The sequence below is a fragment of the Colletes latitarsis genome, chromosome 3 (genome assembly GCF_051014445.1).
Source record: "Colletes latitarsis isolate SP2378_abdomen chromosome 3, iyColLati1, whole genome shotgun sequence".
Taxonomy (NCBI): domain Eukaryota; kingdom Metazoa; phylum Arthropoda; class Insecta; order Hymenoptera; family Colletidae; genus Colletes; species Colletes latitarsis.
The window spans coordinates 32,230,848-32,242,020 of NC_135136.1; the positions used below are offsets into that span (position 1 = coordinate 32,230,848).

At 40.8% G+C, this 11,173-nt stretch overlaps 1 protein-coding gene across 5 annotated transcripts in view; it reads left to right on the forward strand.

The window, feature by feature from the left end:
• Nucleotides 1-11,173, forward strand: part of Serca (ATPase sarcoplasmic/endoplasmic reticulum Ca2+ transporting SERCA) — a 67,578-nt gene extending 56,405 nt beyond the window's left edge. For 4 of the 5 annotated variants that reach the window (XM_076762198.1, XM_076762201.1, XM_076762199.1 and 1 more), the window contains exons 10-14: nt 32-184; nt 331-464; nt 543-660; nt 740-857; nt 1,871-4,901. In XM_076762198.1, coding sequence (XP_076618313.1) covers nt 32-184; nt 331-464; nt 543-660; nt 740-857; nt 1,871-1,956 — 609 coding nt within the window. In that variant the 3' untranslated portion in view covers nt 1,957-4,901. Of the gene's footprint in view, nt 1-31; nt 185-330; nt 465-542; nt 661-739; nt 858-1,870; nt 4,902-8,206 lie in introns of those variants that run through there. The other variant, XM_076762202.1, reaches the window with a different exon arrangement.

Below are 11,173 nucleotides of genomic sequence, written 5' to 3' on the forward strand. Positions count from 1 at the left end.
AAATTAATGTGTAATTGTGATGGTGTTACAGCCTCCCCGTAAGGCCGACGAATCTCTCATCTCCGGCTGGCTGTTCTTCCGCTATTTGGCTATTGGCGGATACGTAGGTGCTGCAACCGTTGGATCAGCTGCATGGTGGTTCATGTACAGTCCACATGGCCCACAGATGAGCTACTACCAGCTGGTAATTATTGCTTAAAATTGAGACTCCAAACTGTACGAATCGCCAATTGTTTTCGGATAAGTTTTACTCGATAAGCGGCATGGTCGAAGTTGATTATAACGACTAGGGATAAAGATTTTAACCAACGGAAACGTTGCAACTCGCAGACTCATCACTTGGGGTGCTTGGGCGGTGGCGAAGAATTCAAGGACATTAACTGCAAGATCTTCACGGATCCTCATCCCATGACGATGGCTCTGTCTGTGCTCGTAACCATTGAAATGTTAAACGCTATGAACAGGTAACACGGTATAAACGAGCATTTTTGCAAGTGCGTAAACTATTATTAATTTATACTTTATTTTTTGTTTCATTTCAGTTTATCTGAGAATCAATCTCTCATCACTATGCCGCCCTGGTCTAATTTGTGGCTCATTGCCTCTATGGCTCTTTCTTTCACACTCCACTTTGTCATCCTTTACGTCGACGTCCTTTCGGTATAATAAACAAATCGTTGCCTATCGTATATTGTTATATTCCGTCGATGTAACGCTTGCCAATGCTTTTCTGTTTTAGACCGTATTCCAAGTTACCCCCCTAACGGCTGAGGAGTGGGTTACCGTTATGAAGTTCTCCATTCCAGTGGTACTTCTCGACGAAACCCTGAAGTTCATTGCCAGAAAGATTACAGATGGTGAGAATCCAATTTACACAGTGCATTGGATCGTTCTAATGTGGGCTGTGTTCTTTGGACTATTATGTATTTGCCCCATATAGAACATCCGTGAAACAATGTTAGTCTAACAGACGATGTTTTTCCCATGGAAAACATTTACAACTGAGTTCTCGGACTTGCAATTGCATTTAACTAAAGTTCTTCCCCGTTGCCCGGGAAGGTCGAGATAAGTTATTAACGAAGTGCGTTTAAGTGAGATTTTAACCAGTTTGACTGTTGTGCATGGTGTTAGTACAACCATACAAATTTGCCACCAAGGCCCACCATGCCCGCATCACACCAGTACCCTGACGTCGCTCTACAATCATACGGATTTCAGTGGCATCGAGTGATAAAGAGACCCATCGTAATCAAAACAAATTGTGATTGTTGAATTATTTTCTACGAGTGCCTTTTAAACATTAACTTTCCTCTGCAAGAAAATACCCATCGATGTTCTTTCTAACCTGTTACGTTTCACATGTCCCCTGCAACACTATACTTGCATGCCCTACGAACACAATGCACTCTTAAACATCATTTATCTTGGGTAGTTATTATTAAATCCTCTAGCTCATCAAACACCCGCATGATTGGTATATGTATGCTAAGTCTGACGATGTCTTAGCGATGTTTAAAAGAAGGCTGTTCAAATATTTTGTCTTTTTTTTTTTCTTTTTTTTTAATTTGAAATTTATTAGAGTCGAAGAAAGCACTTCTCGAATTTTTTTTTTATATTTTTATACCGTAGAATACAAGATATACCTAAAATTAGTTAAAACATCGGCAGAATGGGGTCTTACAGCATGATACATTATTTTGCCGTAATTCTAATTCTGGGCACTTGACCTTAACGCACACACGCGAACACAGCAGCTCACTGTACTTTTCAGTTTATAATAGATATTCTGGGCTCTTTTAATTTATTCTTTTCCACTCTAACTGCTTTTGTTGTTGCTTATTAAAAACTGTTCTTGTTCATCGATTCTTAGCATCAAGAGTATCTGCTTCAATCAAGATGTCTAAGCTGGAACTGCCTGATCCGTTGCAGAAAAACCAAGAGAGAGATTGTGCATGAAGTTTGAATTAATGGATCTCATTTTGAACCTGTATATTACGTCTTCCTTCCCATCAAAGTAATACATGCACAACTGTATTGATAATACATCCTCTAAATTCACCTCGTAGAACAATCGCTATTAGCAACTAGAAAATCCTGCCGTGTTTTGCAAATCATACTACAATGATAGTGTAATTTTTTCTCAGTGTACTCGACTTCGATCGAGCACGATCGATTCGATGTATCGAACGGACCACGGCAGGAACGTTCTAACATTTTGCACTCTCATTGCATCCACTTGATTTTTACATGTACCTTATCAGTGTGATTTACATGTTGAACGATCGACACCACACAATAGATTTGTATACCACTAATTTATGGGTACGGACTGCAAAGGCTCGTGCGTGTAAGATAAGAAAAGGACATTGAAAGTTGATCGTCTCCAGCAGTCCGTATCTCGTCGTATTAATCCCCTTCCTCCCCCCCGGACGGTGATCTGAACGCGAGAACGCTCGATCCAGGAATGCATCTTCGGTTCCTATTAACGACGACGACTGGGTTCATCGATTTCAAACGATCCGATAGGTTATGTCGTTCGCAAACCCTTTGCGGGCGGACATCTTGGAACGCGGAAAAATCGTTTACGCTATAAATTTATATATCTTACGTTTCTTTACAATATTTAAAAATTTTTGTTTGTTTATCAACCATTAATATATTCAAAGTTGATATAATTTTTCGTTTCGTTAATGAATAAAATTTTACGATGAAAATCATTGCATCTAACGTATGAGTTTGATGGATGTACGTGCATACGAAGAAAGTTTTGTTCGTTGACCTCCAGACTCCGTTCGCAAAGAGTGAAGCTCTGTTTTAGTTATCGTCACGGTTAGGGAAACGCGTAAGTGGGTACACGTGTATCTGAGAGTTAGATTTACCGATATAAGACAATCGTTTCTTGTATTCGTTTCTCCCGTCGAGCGAGTACCGAGTTCAGACACCTCCGGAAACTACACGCGCCACATGCGAAAAACGAAAAACATCCGGTGTCGTCACGAGTACGTGGGCCTTTTTAACGCATCCGACTGTCTCTTTAGTCATTTCATTCGGGGGATTTTATAAATCGTGTATGGGCAGTCGAGCAGCCGTAAACGAGCGCGTACCAGCGACGGACCACTTCTCGACCCGTGCAAACGCAACAAGACTGACGATGTGGTTCGAGGAGTGGGGGGTTTGTCCGCGCGATTTGTTCGACGTGAATGCATAATAATTTAATTTGCGTTAGGGCGACCACGCGGCAGAGGAGTCTCATCCGCACTACGAGATAGCGTAATATAATTATTATTATCATCGGCTAGGGCGTGATACTTTTGTTTTTTTCCTTTGTTTTTTTTTTCTTTTTTTTTTTTTATTGGTATGGGCATAACTAAACTTAATTAGACAAAAGCAAATTGTGTGACGACGTGTACCGTGCATGGGTGCACGGGTGCGTGTTTTGGGAGCGCGTGCACCCGCCATTGTCCCTCCCCATTCACGCACCCACCTGATGCCGCTTGAAAGTACCGGAGGGCAGCACTAACGTTGTGTGTTTTGTTCGAAGTAACGCAATTTTTACTTTGTCACGAATAGAACACCTACCGGCAGATTTTCTTCGACGACTCTATCTGTGCGATATAATATTTTCATTTTTCTTTAAAAAAAAAAAAAAAAAAAAACGCGACGAAATTAACGAGTAAACGTACGGATTGGTATATCGCTAAGCACAGAGATCGCGGAGACGATGATGCCGATGCAAAAGACGGTCCTGATACCACCTAATGACGCTCGATAAACGTTGACGAAATTTTCAATTCTTTTGCGTTCATTCGTGGTATACATGATTTGTAAGTACTTGATTGATTGTGTGGATTGTGTTTTTTTGATCTGGACCGGTAACGAAGACAGTAGTGCCATCGACGAGAAGAGTTTAACAACACTGCGCAGCGTTACGCAAAAGAGCGAAAGAAAGCATTGAACCGCGATTCACGTGTCAGAGACGCGCGTTGCGTGTACGTCTTCGCGATCCTACGGAAGAGAAAATTATTTTGGAACTGCTCGAAAAAGTATATTTTGGCCCCCTCCACGACAAAGATATATGTATCCCCCAAAAAAAGAAAAAAAAAGAAAAAAAAAACTAGATCCGCGCCATCGAACGTCACCGGAGAACGCGTTTAATTGCCTGGCTACCCGTTTCTCTGCACGTGGATCCAAGCCTTTGCCTAACGCTCTGTATCTAATCTAGTACGGTAAACCTACGATGATGAAACCCACGGTCGCATCGTTCGTGCAAGGAAGTACCTATTTCTAATGATAATAAGATAATAATAATAATATTATTAATAACGATAATAATATTAATTAACTTATATAGAGTGCGATGACATTGAATGATTTTGATGCATATTCGCCAGACGCACTTGTGGCGAATCACGGTGTGATCCTAATTAATTAGACCCGACATTATTACTGTCCGACGTGTCGGACGATTCGATGTAAAGAGAGAGCGAGAGCGAGAGAGAGAGAAAAAAGAAAACTTATATTAACGAGAACGTCGAACAGCCCCGCAAAACCGATTTGCAGGATTACATTTATAATTCTAGTTCACGCGTACGATTGATGATTGTAATTAACACAGAGACACGAGTTACGTCCTACGACCACGGCGCGTTGGTTCGCCATTAGCAAAAGTTTGTTTATTTATCGTGTTTTATTTATCTCTTTATCATGCATTCGAATCAAGACCGGAACGAACATTATAACAAGTGAAAGTATCGCAACGATTATCAACGACTAGCGACAGTCCGACCTCGTGCAATACTTGTTATAATAATAAAAAGAGAACAAAGATCATTAATGTTACCAATGCGTGTTCGAAACCAATGATCGGCCTATCAATTTAAAAAAAAAAAGAAAGAAAGAAACACAGTCGAGCGCGATTTCTCGCTTGAACAAATGGCATCTGCCGCGTGTACGAACGTCGAACACTTAATACAATGTCAACGTAATAAGTGTTTGGTCCAGTTTGTCTCCAGCTACCTTTATAACTTTCATTCTCTATCTCTTATCACTTTACACACTACCTCCGAGTATGTTATTTGTTCTCACCTCTCATCGATCATCGACTGTCAGAGTATCGTGTGTGAACCATGCAACGAAAATGGCCACTCGATTGAGGGGGATAACCGTTTTTAACCAATTGATAAAATTGACACGCGATTGACAAATCGTGAAACTGGGATTTAATCGATCCCTGATGATATCATCCATCAGGTGGACTCGAAAATGTCCACGATAATCTCGTGTTAACAATCATCATCATGGCCATTCTGTGTCCCCCGGAGTTGTTGTTTGAATTTTTGCATGCATTCTCTGGACAAAAAAAAAAAAAATTATACCAAAAACCGATGTTCGGTAACTGTCGTGTCGGCCTGGAATGACCAACACTCCTAATCGAGGAAGTTTACCCCGACACACTTTGTTTGCTAACTCCTGCCTGCTGGTGTGTGAAACTATTCAGTCACGGAGCAGACCTGCGCCATTCCGTGATCGGACAAACGCTGCACGCGCGTGGATGTTTCAGGTAATGTTATTATTTCCGATTATTACACGAGCCAGCGGTTTTACCTTGCATCACGACACACGAGACGACGATACTCGAGACTGGTCCTGAAATTCTGCGAACATCGACGATCAAAGATCCAGAGCACCCTTCGATCTTCAAAACAAATGAATCTTTGTACTTTATTAAGTAAAATAATGTATTTTTATACTCTATTAATGTCATTTTTCATGTAATTTTCGTTAACTTCTATCGATTTTTATGAGAAAAGGTACATTTTTTAAAAAATACTTTGACTTGAAATAATTGTACGATCCAACAATATTTCTCTCGAAGTACAACTTCATATTTATATTATATATTTCTAATTTTATTGAAAAATACGAGATCACAGTTTTTGATATGATTAGTATGGGTCTATAATAAATGTTTATTTTTAAAAAGATAGAAGGGTGCTCCAATCTTTCGAGCGCCAATATAACGTCGCAGTTATTGCTATTTCAGTTCAGTTTCTTGTTTCGATTGACATTACGTTAAATGTCAGGGCATAGATTTCCATGATAAATAAACTTTTAATTAACGCATTGCGTACTTGGTATTTTTAAAAAATTTGCTTAAGAGAAACGCAACAACATTTAAGAGACCATGGTTACAAAAATGTATACAGGGTGTTTGGTCAACCCTGGGAAAAATTGTAAAGGGAGATTCTAGAGGCGAAAATAGGACGAAAATCAAGAATACCAATTTGTTGACGGAGGCTTCGTTAAAAAGTTAGTAACGTTTAAAGTTCCGCATGTAATGAATTTTTTTCTCGTAAATGCGCAGGCTTTTGGGGGTATGTCTATTGACCAAAAATGATTGTAATTGATCCCCGCAACTGAAAATAATTTTTTTAGAACGATTTGAAAAATTTTTTTTTCGTCGAAAAATTTAGGCACCTACCCCCTGTTAATTTTCCTTAAAAATTCCTTTTTCATTTTTATTATTTCTGTTTGACGCCCTACAGAAAAGTTGTCTAATACTTTTTTGTAGGTACCCATGAGCTCTACTTCAGAAAAAAGTTTCATTGAAATATATTCACTATTGTAAGAGTTATGGCTGTTTGAAAATTGGACCATTTTTATGGGGTTTTTCTCATTTTGTGGGGTCAAGGATCAACTTTTTGAATATTTTTGCGATTTGTACATATTCTTCGTCAAAATACGCGTAGTTTGCTTTTTTAAACATTAAAATCGGCCAATCCGTTCAGGAGTTATGACATTTTAAAGATTCGCATGAAATTTTAGGGAACCATTTCCGGGCCTCAAATTAGATTTTCGGTAAGGAATTTTTTTCTCGAAAATGCGTAGGAATTCGGGGGTATGTCTAATAACTAAAAATGATTGTGATTGACCCCTGCAACTAAAAATAATTTTTTCAAAACTATTTGAAATTTTTTTTTTCCAGAGTAACCAGACAGTTATGGTCAGACATTATATTTTTAGTGATAAATTTTTTTCTCGAAAATGAGTAGGATTTCGGAGGTATGTGTATTCACCAAAAATGATTGCAATTGATCCTTGCAACCAAAAATAATTTTTTCAGAATGATTTGAAATTTTTTAATAACTTTTCAACGAAGTCTCAATCAACAAATTGATATTCTTGATTTTCGATTTATTTTGACCCCTAGAATCTTCCACTAAAATTTTTCCCAGGGGTGGCCGAACACCCTGTATATTCTTTCTGGTCTATATGGAATAATCAAATCAATTTTATAGAACCGCGTAGAACGGGGGCAAAGCTTAGTGTCAATAAGTCGAGAACTTGGCTTCCTTGTAATTAAATTATTGAAAATGAAGATTCTACTTGGCTTATTTGCGAGTCAATTATTAAAAATGAATATCCATTTTGTGTTTCTACTGTTATAATAATATTCATCATACTTACAGTTGTACAAGTTCGCGTGGAATATTTCTAAGAATAATTTTTCGTTTTAATTGCATCCTGTTAATAGACGGAAACAGGAAGTAAACTGTGATCACATAGCACGCAATGCGTTAATGAGTACTTCGTCAAAAAAATTTATCGTGCAAGCCTTCTACTTCCATTAGTTGATAAACAATACCTAATTATCAGTCTTAAGCAAACTATTTTTATTTATATTTCGACTTTTTCTCTGTCGCCTTCGGAATAATTACGTGATCTATAAAAAGGAATTAAAATTGTAAATTATATACAGTTGAGATACATGGTGGGTGCAAAGAAATTAACACAGCAAGAATTGATTAGAAAATGTTTGCTTTTTTATTAAGTTAAAATAATATCACAATTCTTGAAAGCACCAATATATAAATCGAAATAAAATTTTCCTTAAATAAGACGACGTAGAATAAAATTTTATTCCACAGTTTCGATTCACTTGTAGAATAATCAGACACCCTCTATAACAACGTTTATTCCAAAAACGAGTAAATAAAAATAACACGTTTAAGATTGACGATCGATTGTTTATTTATTATGTCAATGTGTATCCAGTGTGTCGTTGATTCGATAATTTTCGAACGATATACTGGGCGACTCATTAGTTTACTACCGTTTGGCATTGTTTCGTCTAGAGTTCTGCATGCCCAGGGCTCATCGATCGAACCGACCAGCGACTAATGGAAATTACGTGATATGTTTGCAGTGGCACCGCCAGTGACGCCGCCGAAATAAAGATCGAGACGCGTAGGACGAATCGACACCTGTCCGGACACGAGAAATCGTCAAAGGCACTTAACACCCACCCGCAACAACCCGCAAGCTGATCGATGGGATCGAACGACAGAAAAAGTTTACAAAACGCTATCGACACGCACACTTGCATACACAAACACAAACACACGTTAACACGTACACTCATCTAAACAGACACACGAAACCAAATTAGTAAAAAGAGAAAAAAGAAAAATATATATATATGGGACGCGTCTTTTTTCCATCGTGCACCGATCGACGCGCGCCTTGGAAGGGTGGTTCAGGAAGATTTTCGAGAAAGAGTGAAGGGTAGGGGGAGGGAGGAGGAGGAGGGACACAGCATTTGTCATCCTTGGCGGTGCGAGAGCACTCGTTTCGAGACGATCGATCCCCCAGGTTCGATCGAGACGACCACCGGAACGATCACGCTAATGGACGTTGTGTTATGTTGCAGTAAACGAAACGGTCGTCGACGAGTGGGACTAGGCTTGCGTGTCACTGTGACGCCCGGCAACCGTTCTTCTGCCAAGCACACGCAAGACTTAAAACGAACAAACGTCCACGTGACAAAAAAAAGAAAAAAGACAGACGAACGAGCGGGGGACTGACTCGCGCCTGCGTTAGGCAACACCGACGGCTACGCTCGATGAAAAGTTAGTCGACGCAAAGGGGAGATCGTCGTAGGTCCTCCTTGCGCCGCCACGCACCGCCAATCCGCTGCTCCCGTTTAACATTTCTGTTTATTCTGTAGATATCGGTAGCAAAGTCAAAGTCAGGTTTCGAACGGAACGGACCCCCCACGGCTTCGAGAAATCTCCATCCGCGATCGGTACGCAACGACTACCCTTTTGTTTCTTTTTTTTTTCTCTCCCCCCGTCCCCTTGAATCTATCTAGTCTGCAGAAGTCTGTTGATCCAGTAGGGAACTTGACAATTTTAATGAAAGACAACCATCGTTTTGCTGGCACATCGAAGTCTGTTTCTTTATTCTCGTCTTCTCGGACGTGCCTCTGATCCTTTCTTCTTCTTCCTCGGTCCCGACACGTCTTCTATTCGCCGATCATTCACGGTCGTCCCTTCGATAACCGCCCCATCAGCGACGATAACCGGATCTAGACTTCCCCCCCCTAGTCCTGTTCTCAGGACCCGGAGGCAGTTTCTAGTCGTCGTCGAGCGGTGTTTCTCTACGTCGTTGCGCCGAGGATGGTACTCCCGGGGGCCAGGGGAACGTTGTTTCTCGAGTCGCTGGACGTCGTCGCGGACTAACGAGGAGCGGGGATACGGAAAGAGCCACGCGGTGCTCGTGTTCAACGTGGGACGAGCGAACACGAACGAAGAGGCGTTTACTCCCTTCGACGTCTGGATCGAGTGGTACACTTTAGGACGAATAACAACAAACTGTATTCCCGATCGGTGACGTAACTTTCAACGGGGGCTTCCGATGAACCCTCCATGCGTACCAAGCGCGCGAAACTTACGCCACTGGAGACAAACGTCGATAAAGCTCGCGAGAATTTAACCATTGTACATAATACGTTACACGCGCGCGCGATGTTTAAAGAGAAAAAATTATTACATTATATATATATTAAGAGACATTAAAAAATATATATATATATACATACATACATACATATATTTTTTTCGCGAAGAAAAGCGCACAGACGAACCGCCGAGTCGCGACCATTCGGGACCCGGGCCTCGAGCGAGAAGGATTTGACTGTTGTGATTTTCCTTTTTAATTTTTGATCACTCCCCCCCCACCAATTAATATCTCGTAGCTGCGCAGAGGCGGAATTAGCCGCCTCGTGACGGTTCTGATTGTTACATAGGGAGAGACACGACGTTCACGATGCCTTTCGCTCTTCCTCCCACTCGGTGTCCTCGTCAAAAGTGATGGGAGACCACGCCAGTGCCAGCCAGATCGAACGTCGACGAAGACGACTTCCGCTTATTCCCTTTATCGCCTACTGTCGCGTACCACCGCCTTCGCGCCGCCATTACTGACAAGATGGCAGCTCGCGAGCGTCGGTCCCCCGTATTCGAGCCAAGAAATATCTGCAAACGTTTTCAACACATTCACCGCCAGATCGAATCTCTAGAATATTTTGCAAAATTGTAATTTTTATTTCAGATCAAACAACAGAAAGATTTGTTTGAGCATCCAGAGTACTTGGGAGTTATTAATTTTTCTAGTTCCATGTATGGTTGACGCGGCAGTAAAAGTGTTAAACGGTAGCAGTCATCGACCACTTTCGATTTTCTCAAATATTTTCGCGCTCTCGCTCTATCTCTCTCTCTCTTTGCACTCTTTCTCTCTTTCTATCTGTGTCTTTTAATCGTCGTCACCTCTTGCCATTTATCGCTGATGATCATTTCGTCTTGGTAACTAGAAACTAGAGTCTTACGGTTACACGTAGCGTTTACGAAACCCAGCGTCGTCCAAGGAGATATATTCCCGTCGATTATCTCGCTTGCACAGTAAGTTAAGTGCATGTATCATGAACGGGATCGAATCGCGATCCACGGCAATCTATCTCGCCGGTGAAGACAACGATCGGCACGAGGCGTTTCCCTAATTTTTTGTATACTCGTGCCGCGGCGAGACGCGACGCCATTTTGCTCGATTACCTGCCACCCAGTTCTCTTAACGAAACCAAAAAAAAAAAAATATGTTGGAATATTTGCAGTGCATGTTATTGTATCGTGGAGTGTAGTTTTTATTCGTTCTTGTATGGAAATTAACGGCTGCGCGGACGCTCCAATCGTTCTCGCTCGAATCGTCCATATCGGAGTTTAAATACCGCGGAACGAATTTCATTATTTTTTTCTTCTGAAACAGCGACAGACCTTGCGTTATTTTTAATGTTGTACGCCAACAGCTCTGTACGAATAAAGGTTTGGAAGTGATGGAGCCA